This window comes from Blennius ocellaris (assembly GCF_963422515.1).
Source record: "Blennius ocellaris genome assembly, chromosome: 3".
NCBI classification, from domain to species: domain Eukaryota; kingdom Metazoa; phylum Chordata; class Actinopteri; order Blenniiformes; family Blenniidae; genus Blennius; species Blennius ocellaris.
This window is the reverse complement of record NC_137652.1, coordinates 16785869-16803694: the sequence shown is the minus strand read 5'-3', so window position 1 is coordinate 16803694 and position 17826 is coordinate 16785869. Positions and strand designations below refer to the sequence as shown.

Below are 17826 nucleotides of genomic sequence, written 5' to 3'. Positions count from 1 at the left end.
ATCTTACATCACTGGCGAAAGAGTACACACACACACACACACACACACCTGAAGTCACTTTTTGAGTCATATCTAGCACATCGCCTGAACCAAGACTATTCGTCACTCCTTGTACGAAGTCGGGTTCTCATTCAAGAGTTCACAGTGAAAATCCCATTAAGAAAAACAGTCGTGCTGACAAAAGTAAAGATGAAGTCGTGAGTGATTTGTGTAACTGAAGGTCACTTCCTCTTCTACGACATCCACTGAGCTTCATACACGAGCTGTTTACATGCTGCACAGTCTCCACATATCTTACGAGATCTGCCCCATCAAGCCGTAAAAAAAAAAAAAAATCAGATAACTGCAGTGAAAGGTGAGGGTGGGATTGAACCACCGAAGTCACGATGCCCCCGCATCCAATAACGTGGTTCATTTTTCACTCTTGTGTTTAAAGATGTGAAATTAGTAACTTAGATGAAGTGAAAGTTGTGCGTCCATTTAAGGAACAATGTGGTGGAAAATCACCTGACACGGTGGCACGTCGCACTCTCTCTTATCCGTACCGCTCACTGAAAGGTATGCAGGAACTCCTCTACGTGTCGATAAGCCAAAGCGTGACCTCATTCTGCGCTCGCTTTCACCTTGAGGGAATGTACTTGATTTCATAACTGCATCAGATTTCTCTCCACGTCCCCTGGTTGAGTGTACACGAAATAGAGCCGCATGCAAATGCCTGAAGCAGCCTAAAGATGGCAGATACATTAAAACACTTAAAAAAAAAAGTACCTCTCACAATTGAAACTAAACCTCAGGATCTACTTGACTCAGTTGATTATGACTGTCGATTTGTGGACTTCCCGTAAGGAACTTGCAGATGAGGCGGTGACTCACATGACAAAGCCGCAGACGTGCAGAGGGACGACAAAGGTGTAAAAAAAAAAAAAAAAATTCCTGCCAACCGTGCGACACGTACAGATAATACACCTGTCTCGTAGAAGAACGGCATCATGTTGAGGCATTTTGCTTTGAGGAATATCCTTCATCAGTCGCTCAGCACCACTCTGTCGTTTGATGAAGGACGACGTCTTTCGGATTTAATCTGCTCCAGTTCGACCCCAAAAAGTTACTGCGGTGCACCGCAGTAAAAGCATTTAACTTAAAACGGAATATGTTAATGATAAAAAAACCACAAAAAACACATTGAAATCACTGAATTCTGCCTGGTTGTTTCACAATGTGGCCCCAAAGGATGGTGGCAGATCTTGTTTCAAGATGCTTGGTTGAGGAGAAACAAATTAATAAAAAAATAGATACTTGCATGCTTGATCTTACAATGTGACTCTCATAAACAGAACCGAAAACGTAAGATTCTACCAAATGACGACAAAAGAAAGCCCCTCTCTGAGATCAATGACTTCCTGTAAGCGGTTTTTAAAACATGTTTTGTGAAGGAAAACATTCTGAAGTCACGTGCCGGTCATTTTTTTTTTTTTTGCTTTGAAATCATCAGATTTAATTTTTGAAGCGGCGCAAGTGAAGCGCTTCCTCCGCTCATGTAGAAATGTATTATTTCTGTGTTTAATGCGCAGAGCGAGTCCGTTGTTTGTGAAGGTGACCTGGAGGGGTTCCGTGGCGAGAGAACGCACCGTTTCTAGATTAAAAAAAAACAAAAAAAAAAAAACGGCAAGTACCAATATGGGAAAAGCGCAGATTAAAGTTGATCTCATGAAAAAGGATGAGCGTTGTGAGCCGTTTTAAAGTATTTCATACTCTTAATCACTTGAGATGAAGAGTCCTAATTGCTTGCTTCAATGCGTTTCTTTTATTTTCTTTGTAAAGCCCTGTGAACCGCTGCTCTATAAATCAACGTACCGTGCCAAAGGAGACTTTTAAATGCAAGCAGAGCAAAAGTAGTGTGCAAGAGCAGCTTCACTCGATTGGACTCCTCCGAATGTTTGTGCGACAACTGTCTTCTCCCCCCGTAAGAAACAAGATTCGACACAAGACACGAAATCCTGCCATACTACTGTATTCCATCTTTCAAAAAAGAAAGACAAGATTTAATATTACTTAACAATATGTTAAAAAGTAGCCAGTTTGGCTTCAGTGTTAATACAATATACACTCTATAACAGATTTGATAGTGTGAGTATTGTTCCTTGTTTTGTTTTTTTTCTTCTTCTTTTCTTCAATTTCTTTCGGAAAGTATTCTGATACAAGCTGGCTACAGGTCGAAAAATAAAGAAAACAAAAAACTGTAACTGGTACACTTTTACTCAACAGTTTTGTTATAACAGAACTTAAAAACAAAAAACAAACAAAAAAAAACAAAAACCAAACAAAACAAAACAAAAAAAGAATATTGTCAAGTATTACGCCTTCCTCCTTTCAGTGAAATAGGGTGGAGGTGGTGGAGGGGGGAGGATAGGAGGGGGGGGGGGGGGGGGGGGTGGTGATGGGGGAAACCAGCTAGTGAAGCCCATTCCCTCGTCAATGGTGTAGATGAAATGCCGTGCTCGGAACGGGAAACAATGGGATAGTAAGCCACAATATCTCAAATACAGCTTTTAATTCTTTACATTTCTCTCTCTCTCTTTTTTTTAAATATACTTTTCATAGTCTCTTCCTTAGTTTTTTTTTTGTCTCTCTCATTATTATTATTATTATTTATTTTTTTTTTAGGAGGAAACCATCCAGGACAAAATGAGCATTTTTGACTCCAGATAAGCCAATATAAGAAAAAAAATAATATTTTCAGACCATTTGGCTTCTTCTGTTGAGAGAGACGCCCGACTCGGGGACTAAAAAGCACACAAGCACGCGAGGAAAATAATCAGATGTGAAGGTAGCATTTTGTGATTCTTTCTTGTGTCGTTTCAGGGTTTTTGTTTTGTTTTTGTTTTTTAAAGATCTGCGGGAGGAATCGATCCGGATGGGTCTGTGTTGGAACCACACAGCGACGGGAACAAAGCAAGGCAGCGTGGGTGTGATTTGGGCACAGCGGGACAGAGGTTCTGGGAGGACAGTCGGGTGGAGGTAAAGGGATGGGTGTTGTATAGCTGTTTAAGGTACTGATTGTGTTCTGACAGTCACTCACTAACACCCTCAATGTGCAGCAAACGTGGCTTTCTTCAAGCTAAAGTTGGACCAGTTGATGGAGAGCCGCTGGCGGGTCTGCCGAGCCGAGTCCAAGCAGAATCTGGAGAAAGAGGCGGGGAAACAAAAACAGCATTCGATTTATTAAAAAAAAACAAAAAAACAAGGATATTAGCGCCGCATTGAAGTCTGATGAAGTGGAAATCGCCTGGACGTTTGCTTGGTTGAGTAATAAACACAACAGTGTCTGAACTGTTTGAAAACATTACCAACTGGGTCACAAAATGGACCTTCTCATATGTTCTCGTTAGATTCAAAAAGCAATCCAATACCTCTTGACGGCATTAGTAATTAATTCATCACACACCTTTTGAAATACTCCACCTCCCTCTCCGTTTCGTCCATCTCAGTGCTGTCCAAGTCGATGTCTTTGGGCAAGAACACGTCATCTGAAACGCGACAGAATCAGCATATTTATCCATGGGGCATTCAAATATTCAAAACCTTTTTTTTTTTTTATAGCAGAGACAGAGGTTACAACTTTTTTTAATTTAAAGTTAAAACATGGAAGGTTTCGCACAACACTAAAGTCCTTTTGTATTTCTATATGTGGAGTGAGGTCGTGGAAGAGTTTGGGGGTAGAGCTTAGTGTCCAAGCGTGAATCAAACAAACTAAACAGTACAAAGCAATGGTGTTTACAGAGTACAGGAAGGATGGGCAGGAGACACGGGTGTAAGGATTATTGCTTATTTATCTATATTTACTGGTTTGTTTTTGTTGTTTTGTTTTTTTCTTGTAAAGAATATATATATATATATTTTTTGTGAGTTTGCTTTGCTCTATGTTTAGTGTTTGTTTGTGTCTGTTATGTACCCACATGTCCGAAATAAACTAGGAGAAAAAAAAAAAAAAAAAGGTAATCTAATGTGCATGTCGATCATGTGAGATTGGATTTCCTTGGTCGACTCCAGCGGGATTAAAGGACTCTGTGTGGGAGTTGAAACTTTTTCCCAGCGCTCAGGACTGCATGGTCAAAAGAAAAACGTTAAAAGCACAAACTAAAGCTGAATTCAAGTATTTCTCTTTTACTTGCCCTCATAAAAAGAGAACAATTTGTTCTCTCTCCACGTGGTGACACACTGGTTACGACACTATAAACGTGATGTTCTAAGGTGTGTTCTTCTGTGTCGGGGGTGGGGGGGATTCATTGTGAAGCCACCGATTTCATCAGCGGGATTGACTTGGTGACAGTAAGAGAAGAAGTGGCAACATGTAAATGTGGTTCCTGAGCACACAAACCTATCGAGTTGTTCGTCTTGTCTCCCTTCTTCTTCTTGCTCTTCTTGTTCTTGCCCTTGGGCTGCGGGGACTCTGCACCGGGAGGCTTGCCGTTCTGCTGGCTCGGCTCGCAAGGGCAGGCGGGCGGGGGAGACGGGGAAGGGTTCGACACCGGAGGGCTTCTCCTGTCTTCCTTTATTTGGGTAAGAGGAGGCTGCTGCTGCTGCTGCTGCTGCTGCCTTTTGCCACTGGCGCTTCGGTTACTGCCCCGCTCCTCCTGCTGCACCTCAAAGGCGGGGATAGCGGCCAGGGGCTCGGCAGGCCGGACCCGCAGCGCTTTGGTGTCCGCTGTGGTGGTGGTGGTGGGCGCGGTGCCGTTGGCCAGCTTTGGAGGTACGTCAGAGCCTCTGGGTAACTCTGGGGCTCTCTTCACAGCAGCCTGGCACGGAGCCGCCTTGGCAGAGTGCGTGGTTTTCACTTTGCCGCCGACGTCGACTGAAGATGCGGAAGTGCCGTTGTGCAAGGGCGCCGTGGGGTCGGGGGTGTTGGTCTCGGGTGAAAACCCTTTTTCGGTGGCGTGATTGGGGCTGTGCTGTCGGTTGAGCTGGGGCGCAGGGATGAACCGGGCCTCCTTCTGGTCGGGCAGGCCGATGAGGGACTGAAGCAGCTGCGACTTTCCATTGTGGAGATTATCGAGGACATTCTGGGCCGTCTGTCTGAGGGGCTGTGGGTTGTTCTGAGGAGGAGCCGTGTTTTCCTTCGCTTTCTCTTTCCTCTTCTTCTTCGCGGCGCGGTGTCGCTGCAGCTCCTGCAGCCGGAGCAGCTCTTTCTGAAGCGCCGCCTCCTCCTCTTCCTGCCGCTGTCGCTGCTGCTGCTCCTCCAGCAACTGCTGCTCCCCCCTTTCACGGGCCTCTGCCTCCAGACGGGCCTTTTCCTCCATCTGAGACACAAAAAGACAAATGCACTGCATGAGCTCCTTGCAGAGTTCTTACGAGACGTGATTGAGACGAGATAAGACATTACACGTGAGCGTTGAAAATGGCCCACTTAAAGTGACGAGACGAGACAAATACCTTCTTTTGTTTATGCCTGGCTCGTTTGGCTGCCTTGGAACTAGACACAGGTTTGCTGTCGGCGCTGTTAATAAACTGCAGCAGGTCCTCGACCCGCCGGTGGTCCTCCACCCCTCCGTCCCTTTCGATCACCGGCTGTTGCTCCTCCCGTTTTGGCTGCTGCTCCTCCTTGCGCTTCGTGAGACGTAAACGCAGCTTCTCCCGCATCTCTGCATAGTTTCGACTGGTCGGAGCGGCTGGAGGCTGAGGAAAGCGCAGCGCTATCAAATCAGCAACCACAATCCACCGACGCCCTGTCTGAAGTGCGCCCATCAGTGACAAACGGCGGCCCAAGTCTTACCCCGCCATGACCGAAGAATTCGCAGTAGCAGCAGTCACAGTACTTTCCCTCTTTCTGGTTGGTGGAGGTGGAGGTGGAGGAGCTGTGCTCGGAGCAGCTGTCCTCGTCCTGGCTCTCCTCTCCGTCGTACGGCTGGTGCTCGTAAGCGCTGTTCCCTTCACAGCGATGGCCTTCGCAGTCGGGATCACTGGGAAAGATAAAACCAGCCCGTGTGAAGACTCGCCTTCCATGTGGATGATTCCCGCGGAGAAATGGCCCCGAGTGATGGGGGGGCGGGCTCACCTGCAGACACTGGGCGGAGTGCTGACGGGGCCGTCCATCGAGGAGGCCGAAGGCTCCGCAGGCGGGAGGCACAGACCTTGATTCGACTCCGCAAAGTCGGGGGCTGGGGTGGCCATCTTTGGGAAGGGCTGCGTTCCAATCGTGGAGAGGTGTGCCGGGGACGGCGGGGGCAGGGTCGGGCCCGAGAGCGGCGGCAAGGAGGTCAGTCCCGCGGAACCATTTCTCGGGGTAGCTGGAGGGGGTTGCCTGTGGTCCTCTTTACCTAGACTGTGAAATACGTCGTCTGGTGGAGGACACAACGCACAGGATTAGACCCTAAATACCACTTAAAGAGCATAAACAGAGAAGATCACAGATGGGCCTTGACTGAAAACTGCGACCATCACACTGAAACCCTCGAGGATTAGACTGAGGTGAAAATGTAAAAACTGATCAACTATTATCATGGAGAAAGATGCTAAAATGAAAAACGTTCTCTTGCTTTGATCTCCCCGAGGTTCCTCTCCCATCCGCTTTGTATGGGACACGTTTTCGTAGTTCTTTGCGACTTATTTGGAAACAGTTCTCGATATATCATCAGCATCTTATTTCTAGCCTGGTGAAACGCAACATAATGTGCGAATAACAACGGTCTGTGTGCTCAATAAGTTCATCACACAAAGGCCCCACCATCAGTACCAAGCTAAAGGTTGCCACTACTTCCTAGATTACCTAATGAGTTGGGTCTTTTAGATGCTAGATGGATGGGTGGGTTATTACTTGACTGGACAGTGGTGGCAGTGCAGGACACAGAGGACGTGGAGGCCGAGGTGGCCATCACCACCCGGTTGGTCTCCATGAAGGCATCCTGGAAATTGTAGAGACACTTCTTCTTGGCGCCAGTTTTCTTTTGCTCTTTGGCTTCTGAAGAGGAGCATGATGACGACGATGAGGATGACAGAGAGGATGACAGCGATGAGGAAGAGGAAGGAGGGACGGGAGTGGGAAGGGAGGGATATTCCCCCTGGAGGCCGATGGATGACGTTGGAGGGAGGGGGACGTCTGCGAGGGGTGGTCCAAGCATGTCGCCTACGAATGAGAAGTAACCGAGAAGTAAAGTAAGTCACAGATTTGTTGTTCTTTTTTCCATGTTTCTGTTCATGACCAGCCTCACCTGGCAGGGATTCAGGCAGCAGCATAGACGGATTCCAGCTTTTCATCACAGCAGCATCCCACAGGTTCTCGAACTTGAGCGAGAGACACTGCAGCGAGCTGTTCCAGTCACCTGAGCCGCCTGTGCCACCGAAGCAGTTCTGGTACACATGCTCCGGTAACGACGTGCCGAAGGCCGGCTGCTTGGCTGACGAGTGGTGTGATGTGGGGTTCGGGGGAAGAGGCTGAAAGAGAGAGAAAAAAAGAAAAGAAAAAAAACTTGCATTTTTTTGGGGACATATAAAAATGGAAATGTTTGGGCTTGTACACAGTTAAGTTTTGTCTTTTCCTACATTAAGTTCAGTGTGTCCCCTTGTGGCCGACTGAAACATTACAGTGACTAAGTGAAACTGGAACACAACCAAGCACAGCATTGTTCCAGGAAGCTCATGAAAAGAAAAAAAATCCCCATTGGCAAGGAAAGTAAGATTTTTTTGTTAAAAAAAACCCCAAAACACTACTACAAACAGAAAGCTGGACAATAATTGAAAAAAAAAAACCCAACAACCTTCAAATGTATTGGCTAGTTGATCCTCACCTTGTGTGTGAGAGGAGGACTGGGTGGGTAGAGCGTGGGGTGGAGCAAGGGCCGGGGAAAGTTGTGCAAGGGCAGGTGACCGTGGATGTGTGGGTAGAGGTGGAGGGCGGGGTGTGCAGAGGGAGTCTTGCTGTCTGTGAAGAACTGGTGTCCGACAGCGGGGGGAGGCCCGGCGTGGAGCCGGCTCGGGGGCAGGCACGTGGCGGGGCCCAGGGTGGATGAGGTGCTGGGGTCCTGGTTGCACACGTGGCACTCGCAGGCATGCTGGACCTGTTCTGTCTGAGAGTGGCAACATTCATAGTGGATTTTCAAAAAGGAATGACGAAAGAAGCTCAGTGATGCGGGGGCGGGGGAATACCTGTTGGTGGTTGTACGAGGGTGGAGGGCTGTTAGTATTTCCTGAGGAAAGTTCTTCCTGCTGCCCCGGCGGCTCCCCACCAACCTCACCATTGGCTTCCTCCTCATCACCCTCAGATGAACTGCTGCTGCTGGTAATGTGAGGAGACTGAGACAGGAATATGCAAAACAAAAGCAGACAGAATAAGGAAATGCGAGCGGCTTGGTACTCAAAACATTTCCCAAACTGCACAATGACCTACTTATACTGAAGACCAGTTTAATCATCCAGAAACTGGTCTGGGAAATTCAGTGAAATGATGATGTAATCTCAGACTTTTTTTTTCTCTCTCTCTCTCTCTCCCTCTCTTTTTGAGCGAAAAACATACCCCCGCCTTCAGTGTCACATTTTCGCCGTCCCCGTTGATGTCTTTGTGGAGGCCGTTCACAGAAGCAGTCACAACGCCGTTGTCCTCATAGCTGCTCATGGAGAAGATGTCCTCGAACTTACTGGACAACGGAGGCACTTCGTCATCATCACTGATACTACAACAGGACAGACATGAGTAGTCCGATTACAGGAAATTTAATAAAGGCAAATTTCCCCCCCCCCCTTTTTTTTTTTACTTCATAGGGCAATAGACAAAGAATTACTGTTACTGTAAAACTGATGTGATTGAATATTTGTCAATATGTCATCTGCAGTGTTTCACATTTTAAAGAGCCAGTTCCCCCATGCATAAAGTAGCCCCGTCTTAAAACCAAAAATAATGGGACGCATGTCTATAATGGTTTTGTTCAAATGTTTTGTAGTTACAGTGATGAAGGAAAATATGTTGAATGTTGTATGGATTTCACTCAAATCCCGACTGCGTCACAATTGCTTGTGTAACATTTTTGTGTGTGGAATCTAGGTTCTAATCCACTCAACCAAATTTGTTTCGGCAACCAGCTAAAATGCTTTCGGCTGGTTAATTAGTCATCTCACTTTGAACCAGAGTCAGTTCTCCTGAAATTGGCCTCATCTTTCTGATTCCAGCACATTGGCTTTATAAGCTGTTCTCTATTATATCGCTCCTCTGACAGGTCCCCGCTTTGTGGCCTAAAAATTGTGGCTATTGGAGTAGAATCTCTGATTTATATGACAAAAGGTGAACGCAAATACTCTGAAACGTTTCCCACTTCCTTGAAGAAATTCCACTTTGATTTAATGTGAATGTATTTTGCAGGAACCTCCATCAGGGATAATTGAAAAAAACAAATGCTCTCGTCTATCTGCCGTTATGTCCGTTTACCTTATAAACTTGAGCCCCGTGGCACACGGCAGTTACTATCCGACTACATTATCGTTTCATTTCTATGAATTCCCGGGTGTGTGTCTCTTCCGACAAAACAAGGAATACACAAAGCAGTCATTAAGCCAGTACACTTACAAAGTGTTGGTATCTCCTTCAGGCAGGATGAGCCTCGGGTGCTGCTGAATGGTAATGGGAGAACTGGAGTTGGAGCCGGACGCGGAACTGCCAGAAGACAAGCTGGGAGGGTGCACCTCGGCCAAGTAGTCCCTGGGCGGCTCCCCCTGCGAGGGTAGCTTGATGTGGAGGTCCTCCGCAATGGGAGAGTCCATGATGCCACACGTGAGGATGTGTGACAGACTACAGTCGTCACATGTGCACCTGTTGGAAGAAGGACTTATATTATCAACATCAATACAACTGACTTTATGACACAACATTGAATTTATTCAAAACTTCTTTTTTTTTACAATTTTTTTCCCCAGAGACAACCTGGGGTGCACTTAAGAGTTTACTGTAGTGAAAACAAGCTTCAGATAAATTCACCTTCTTCTGTAATTGCAGTTTGGACAGTCTGGAATGCTCAGACGAGAAGAGAGCATCCTCATAGTGTCTGTGAAGTTGTTATCTCCCGTGGAGGACTTCTTATTGTTCGGTATCTATAAAAACAAAAAAAGAAAATATTTGAAGATATAAAAAAAAAAAAAAAAAAAAAATCACTTCAAATTAACAACATATTATCTAGATGTACCTGTTCTTCTATGAATCTCCTCTGCTTAAAGAACTCCCAGTCCTCCTTCAGCATCCGCTGCTTGGTCTTTAAAGTCTTCGACGAAGCAGATAACCAAAGCAATATAAGCATACTTATTGGTTTGTCTTTGGTTTATCGTGTGATTAAGTGTCGAGGCAGAATTTGAAACGCTTACATTTTTACTAATCAAGGACTTGTGTGGCTCTGTTCTTTGGTTGGTGACACTTTGACCGTCCACCTTAAAAAGCAGCTGCGAAAGAAACACGTGTACTCATTTACACACAACCGACAGCGCAAGCACTCCTTCATCACCTCTACTGATTAAAACATGGAAAGATGACTTCTTCTGTTCCGCCATGCACCTGTTCATCTACGTAGTCGTCGATCCTCTTCTCACACTCCTGCCATTCGCCAGCCACTGAAGCCATTTCCTGCTGCAGCTGCTGATAGCTCTCCAACAAGGTCCTGTACATGTCTTCATTGTATGAATCATGGGATGCCGTGCCATGTCTAGAGAGAAAAAAACAAAACAGAGGATTATGCGTAAGCTCTACTGGCTCTGCACAGTGGACAGTTGGAATGATGCAAGAATAAAGACAGCAATCCATTTATTTAGACGAGGATGAAGCCACACTGAAAAAAAACAAACTAGAATATTGTTAAAAGGTCTTACTTCAGTTGTGCAATTAATGCCGGTAAACTGCTGTGTAAGATTGGTTCAGAGAAAACCAGATTCTCAAAAAGGTGCTTGTTGTGCAGCTCCCACGTCACCTGAAATTTCTGGAGGTGCTCATTCTCCTGGAAGGGGAAGCATTCGACTTGCAGTCAGACTTGAGACAGTTTCCAAGAGTGCAACAGATTCATAAAGCGTTGCGTGACACATGAACTGACCAGGGTGAGCAGGAAGCTACTGATGGTGCGTGCAGCTTGGCAGAGGGCACTGTATTCCTCTAGCAGCAGGGAAACGAACTGGTGGGCCTGAGGGGGACCCTGGGCTGCAGCCACGGACCCCGGAGGCCCAGGGGTCTTGGAACCCACAGAAAGGTGCTTTAGTAGCCGCACCTTCATCTCTAAAACGTACTCTCGAGCCTGCTGCTCCAGTCGTTGGTAGAGTTGATAGGGATCTTTCTCGCATAGTCTGAAGGAGACACAAATCAAAACAAAACGTTCCAAAATTAAACTGCCATTCATGTTTTTCTAATTAATCTCTCCATCAGTGACTCAGATTCAACACTTTTGTTCCCGGTTGTTGACGTCATTGCTTTAAAGAGCCCTCATACCTCTCCGTTGAATCAAAAGAGACCAGCTTCCTGCTTCAGTTTCCTGCAGAGGCTTTTACAACTCTCTAGAGACCTCTAGTGGACGCAACTCCTTCAAGAGAAGACAAATGGCGGCGCAGCCGTGTTCATTGTACCTGTCTACCAGCTCTTTCATGCCCTCCTTGTCCCTCTCAAGAGGCTGGTCGTGGTCGTCTGCGAGCGGCGTCCCCGTCTGACGGTAGATGCAGCGCACCAGATACCGAACCTCAGACCAATGGTTCTGCAGCTGCTGCGACTCCCGCTCCGACTCAGCAGAGATCGCTCTGGAATTCCCGGGAATCCATAGAGATTCAATTGAAACGCTCCGTAAAAACCAGTACATGCTCGACGGGGTGATGGACAGCGGACTGACCGTCTCTCGTTGCAGGCTTCACAGCTGCACACCGTTTCAGCGGGCATGGGCGTGGCGAGGTCCGGGGCAGGGAGCATGGGTAATGTTGGCGCGGTGGTGGCGAGTCTGTCCCCCGTGGCGGCCTCCTGGCCCAGGTTTCCATTGCCCACAGGCATGTGCAAAAGAAAGTCCTGACTCTATAGGAAACACAGACCAAATTTTTACTACTACCTCCAGCAATAAATCATCAGAATTCTTTTGGGTGAATTCTAGATTTTCATTTATGTTATGCATATAACCCACACTTGACCGTGAGTGTATGGACCCAGGTTGAGAGGCATCTTGTCTAAAAACTACACGAGGAGCTGTTAAATAAAATATCTTTCTGTCACACGCTTGTTATATTTGTACCGATTTTACATCAAAGTGAAAGCATTTCAATGCATCTCTGGAGTGGTAAAACAATGAGCATGTTGCAAGTGTTCAGTCAGCCAAACTGTACAGTGCTTCTTTAAGAAATATCTGAAGTATCAAATATTATTTTAACCGATTCCCATCTTTGCTTGCCCCAGGGAGCCGAGGATCCTTTAAGTAACAGCAGATCTGCTTGTCACAGAGGTCTGGACACTGTTACATATTGTCAATAACAATAATAATGTTGCAACCATTACAAATTAAAAATAGTAAACATACTTGGATAACAGAAAACAGGGAATAGCATACATGGAGCAGACGTGACTCAAAGTGAATTTGGGAGGGCCAACGTTGACACAAATGTGCATAAACAGGCCACTGCATCCTCTCTTGAATCATTTACACTGACTGACTACAAAAGCAGACTCGCCGTCTCCTAAAGGACCTTCCTCACTGGACATCACCTATTTCTCCTTCCTGCAAACAGAAATACGATACAGACTCCGACCAACATCAACAAACAGGCTTAAAAACAGCTTCTCGCTTCCAAGTAGCACGATACACACACCCACACACCTTTTATTGAAGGTGCGGAAGTTTGCTTGTACATTATCTATTTGTATTGCTTGGAAGCTCCAGAATAACATCAACATTTTTGCATTGCTCTTGAACAATGACAATGAATTCAGCCCCGGTTTTCTTCCTCTGCAATCCCCCCCCCCCCCCCCCCCCCCCAAAAAAAAAAATGTGTATAGACACAAATGATCAGTGTAAAAGCTTTGGGGTCAGTTAGCAGACGTTAGCTTTGATGCACAAAAATAGCACTGATGAACACAACAATATGTAAACTCTTAATAAAATGTCGCCGAGTTGAAACGAACAGTGGTGATGGACTTTAATGAGCAAGAATAACGTCATTATACTATACGTGATGTATGTTTGGTGCTCGGGCCTTCGATAAATAGATACATGAAGCTAAAAGAATGGAACAGCTGTTCTAGTAGCATTCTTGTGCTGGTAAAAAGCTTGATGCGATAAACAGGCGGAGATGTGAATATGACCCTGATATGGTCTGTGCTCACCTCATTGCTTCATCCACCCGTCTCACTTTCAAACATCAGACTTTAAGCTACCATCATACCCGAAATTGGTCAAAATCACAGTGTGTAGTCACCTTCACCAGAGCCAAGACACAAACACTTGCACCAAAGAAACAAATTATATGAAACCTCTAGTTAAACTGCTCGAATACCATCATCTTACTATTGTCATTTCTACATTTTTCAAGAAGTTTTCGGTTGATTATAGAGCCAGATGAGCCACATACAGCAAATGGATTAGTCCTGATGACATCAAGCTGTTAAAAACTCATGACGTGGCTGAAGACACAAGGCAACAGTAATTTTGAGCAGATCGAGCTCGAGTCTGAAAGCCTCACCGTTTTTGCTTGCAGAGTATTTCGATTTCATGGTTGGAGAATTGTGAGAAAAACTCACAATGACTCTGCCTGCCCATGTTTCCAAAATAACTTCAACTTTCAATATGTGCCATATTTAAATTTACTGTGTGCTTTTGACTCCAATGACAAACTCCTGAATGCAAAATCCGGCCAACTGAAACAAAAGGGTCTGGAGTCAACAGCTTTTCGAAAATATGCTTGATAATAAGTGTTGGATGACGAGGGTCCCCCCCCACAGCTAAATGAGTGTCGTCCCGGCAGCGACACAAGCTCACGGGCTGTCTGACATGAAGAGGCTCTTCATGTAAACAGTGTTAGCTTTCACACCCAGCATGGTAGCTACAGCACTGATGGTGTGTGGGGAAACTGCAATTACTACAAAAAGTCTAAAACCAAGATGTTCGAGGAAAGGCCATCGTTTAAATGCTCAATACATCAGTTATTTTACTTCAATGCCAATCAAGCATTACAACTTCCCAGCAGTGGCTAAGCTCTAATTATTAAGTCGTCTGCAGTACATCCTCCAATAAAAAAGACTGCAATAGAAACCGGGGCCTTTGAATCTGGAGGTGCTAAAAGATGTTATCTCGTTATCTCAAGTCGTAAAATTGATTTATTTGAATTCCGCTGCGATATTGTTTTAATAGCAACAGCAGCTGCTCATGACGGCTGCATCTGTTTTGGCCGTTCTGGCAAAGAACCAGTGGTGCCATGTGAACACACACGGGGAGACTGACCACAGCTGCCCGAGCCCAAGCTGCAGATACGTGGCCTCAGCACAAAAACAAAGCACGGGAAGAGACAACCGTGTCAATACGGCCGCCGAGAACAGCTTTAATCCTCCCGGTACTGGTGACTCACCCCTAACGACTGCTCCAGAGTCGTATGCCGATCCTCCTTCTCCACCGTGCGCCGGCAGTCGGAGCACACCCAGAGAGGCAGCTGGAGAGTGCTGGGCGCCTTGGCGGGCTGCGGCGTACCGTTCTGGCCTGAAATGCTTGCCTCAGAAGGCACAACAATGTCTTTGCGTTCACATCGGCACAAGAGGCAACGGTCGCCAGCTGTGTAGGGCGCCCGCTGGTTCAGGCCGAACGTGAATGGGGTCTAGTTGAGGGAAGAAAGACAAAACACACTGTAGCGTCTGCAGAAATCACAGTTTCGAAAAGAAAAATACAGTGTCAAATACAGTTTAGTTTTTTTTTTGAATGGCAAAGTACAGATGATCACAACAAATCGGGTAAAAAAAAATAAAAAAAAATCTAACATTTCCAACACTGATTTTTCAGTTCTTCTACAAATCAACCTCGGTCCACTTCTACTGCTGACCCATTATACGGCAGGTAGAGCAGCTGATTAAACATTAAAGCATAGGGAGAGTCTCATAATGCTAAAACAGTGAGTGAATCTCAGAGCGGTACGAACACCTGATTACCAACCAGAATTTCAATGACCACAATGACAGTGAGAAGAAGTGAGTAAGACGGATTTGTGATTCTCAACAAACTTCAGAAGCAGATGTTTAATTGGAGCATCATCATTTCTGCCTGAAAAATTGCTGCAATAAAATTGGATCAAATGAAAATGAAAATGCGGGAAAAATGTTTGCGTCTTTATTTCGCCATGGTGCAGAGACCAAACCAGTAACAGTCCGAAACAGTTAAGCTCTAGGATTAAACAAGATAAAAAATAGTAGTAATAATAATAATAGTAAACTGAAAAGCAACCAGTTGTGGTGACGAGATGAGATATTTTCAACGAGCTTGAAATGAACCTTATTGCTCACCGTGTAAAAAAATCTCTGAATTGAATAATATGTAAACAGTTAATATATTTTACAATGCGTATCCTGGACATGTTTAGTTATGCACATCAGTTTTACAGTATTTGACAGATGTGTCACACATGTGTGAGTATGCACAGTTTATTGAGAACAAGAACTATTTCATAAGAGCAATAAAGTTCCCCGTTTCTTTCGTTATATGGACACATGTTGATGATCATCGCTGCAAATATGGGCGAAAACAAGCAGCTGTTCAAACCTCTCACTGTGTTGTGGAAAGGGTAACTGCATTTGGATCGAATCCCAGACAAACCAAAAGGTTATATCATGAATAAAACTCAAAGCACAAACTATCATTATGCTTATCCATCTCAAGATCAGGCACAGAGGGTTGATTTACATGAGGAAATGAGATGTGGCTTAAAAGATAAGAATGTTAAAGTGGTGCTCAATGTGGAGTCAACATCAAGTTACCTGAAGGACTCCGGAGAAGTCAGCATTCACTGGTCCTTCCGTAAACTGTGGCGTCACACTGTTACTTGTGTTTGCTTTGACCTGAGGGAAACGAACAACTCAGTTTTCACATGGAAAAACTGACCAGTGGCACCATATGTGGCCTATCTAATGGAGACAGGTAAAAAAGAAAGGCAACTGTCAAAATGCCCTCTTTTGTATTGCTTTGTTGTACAAGTATGCATGCCATTTAGTGAGACACGATCAAAATAATCAAAATACAACATCTACCACATGTGTACGATCTGCATAAAGATTAGAAATTAATATACATGTCACATCAATATCGTTTCATTGAGACCAAAACAATGTAAATGGATGTAAAGGCAGAGTGATGGCCTTCCCAGTAAACTCGAGAAAATCGTGATCTACACACATATCTGTAATTAGTATTGTTAGCAAAACAACTCGGTGTGTTATATACAGAGCAAAAAAACATCAGTTATCCTCGGAAGTAAATGTAAAGTGCACAACCAAGCTGTGAAACATAAGCCTGCTCCAAATAAACCGGCCAACATCTTCTGGCAGCTTTGAAGCGCTGACATCAGGTTAAGTAAGGTAATGTTGATCATTAAAAGGTGGCCGGATGGTTTGTCTGTTTTTCTACTAAACACAGCAAACGTATGCTCCAACTAATACAAACGAAAAAGGCGGAAGATCAAGTTATAAACACACACACACACACATAGGAGGCTAAAGTTGGGCGCCCTGTTAGCATTAGCTAGCTGTAATGTTTATCTGAATGTACGGACCTGCACATAAAGGTCCCCTCGCATAATCCGAGCTTGATTAACGTAAACGCATGGGCTTTAATTGGCGGGGGAATAATGCCTGAGTGTGTTTACGTTTATAGCGACTGTACTACGATCTTTTAAGTCCAGCTCAGGATGGTAGGTGTCAAAGCCTCAGTGAGTTAGCTTGCTGTTCACGGCCATTTGTTAAGACCAACAGTAGTGCCACTTCCCCCACGAAACCGTACAGCCAGCGATCCGACACGGATCTTCTGGATGCCCGGCAGCCACCATTTGCTGCAATTAAGCCGGTTAATTACCAACTCCGTTGCGTTTCTGAGTTTAGCTCGCTTCCCTTCATCGCATCAGCATCGGGCCCGGCTCAAGATGTGTCGTTGATAACACACACAGCTAGCTTTGACATCCACACCTTTACCCCGCCTGACAGTCCTCACCTCTCCGTTCAAACCCGCCATGGAGCCCGCGTTCACGCTGCCAGCTGTCAAGAAGTTGACCACGGGGGCAGGTGTCGCTGCTCCCGCACAGCCCAGGGCCGAGGCGACCCCGGCCTTGCCGCCGCTGGTGTTGCAGACAGCACTGCAGCTACTGCCACCGCCCCGCTTGTTCTTCCTGCGTTTAGCCCCTCGTTTAGCATCGGTTGGACTCATTTTTCCCACTGGAGAGGCGAGACAACTTGCCGTCCAGACGTGGCAGAGTGTCGAACGGAATGCCAAGTGCAGAGCACTCAGGTAGGAATCCGGGATAGCGATTTAGAGAGTCCCAAAACGACAGAGACACAGTTCCATCTGAGTGCAAGCCGACTTCACAGGTTCCAATATGGCCTCTGGCTGGATGGCCTCAACAGCTCAGCCAGGCGTTAGCCTGCGTCGTACGTGCGGGGGCCGATGGGAAACGTAGTTTATTCTCTCAAAGCCGCAGACGGAAAAATAAACATAATCAATTTTGAAGGCTTTTAATGGTTTAATGTGAGTGTTTTTGCTCATGTTTGTTTTTTGAAACTCTCCTTTTATTTAAAAAAGCCACAAATGCTCCTATCCAGTACACGCAGCCATTGCCATTGAAAGATATATGGAACGCATAGAATATAAATAAGGA

At 45.6% G+C, this 17826-nt stretch overlaps 1 protein-coding gene across 3 annotated transcripts; it reads right to left on the bottom strand.

Moving 5' to 3' along the window:
- Positions 1-2006: 2006 nt before the first annotated feature.
- fam193a (family with sequence similarity 193 member A) lies at positions 2007-17529 on the bottom strand. 3 transcript variants are annotated; one of them, XM_080494300.1, is made up of 23 exons: positions 17166-17529; positions 15941-16021; positions 14548-14790; positions 11835-12010; positions 11578-11745; positions 11055-11301; positions 10837-10961; positions 10526-10673; positions 10339-10413; positions 10164-10238; positions 9959-10071; positions 9551-9793; positions 8507-8663; positions 8140-8286; positions 7782-8060; positions 7206-7428; positions 6764-7120; positions 6053-6335; positions 5771-5957; positions 5431-5673; positions 4379-5297; positions 3446-3527; positions 2007-3181 (listed from the first exon to the last, which is right to left on the bottom strand). In XM_080494300.1, the coding sequence occupies exons 1-23, from the start codon at positions 17376-17378 to the stop codon at positions 3088-3090; spliced, it is 4878 nt and encodes a 1625-aa protein (XP_080350426.1). In that variant the 5' UTR covers positions 17379-17529; the 3' UTR covers positions 2007-3087. The 3 variants fall into 3 exon arrangements, with proteins under 3 accessions (XP_080350426.1, XP_080350428.1, XP_080350427.1); XM_080494302.1 differs by having other exon boundaries at positions 6812-7120; XM_080494301.1 differs by having other exon boundaries at positions 8507-8627.
- Between the last annotated feature and the right edge of the window lie 297 nt (positions 17530-17826).

What these genes read in the sequence shown, in the direction of transcription:
- fam193a (XM_080494300.1), bottom strand. Translation starts at nt 17,378, where the DNA reads ATGAGTCCAACCGATGCTAAACGAGGGGCTAAACGCAGGAAGAACAAG. An exon ending in CTCTGGAGCAGTCGTTAGGG is followed by an intron (nt 12,011 to 14,547) that starts GTGAGTCACCAG and finishes TGTTTCCTATAG; the next exon opens with AGTCAGGACTTTCTTTTGCA. An exon ending in AGTCCTTGATTAGTAAAAAT is followed by an intron (nt 10,239 to 10,338) that starts GTAAGCGTTTCA and finishes GCTTCGTCGAAG; the next exon opens with ACTTTAAAGACCAAGCAGCG.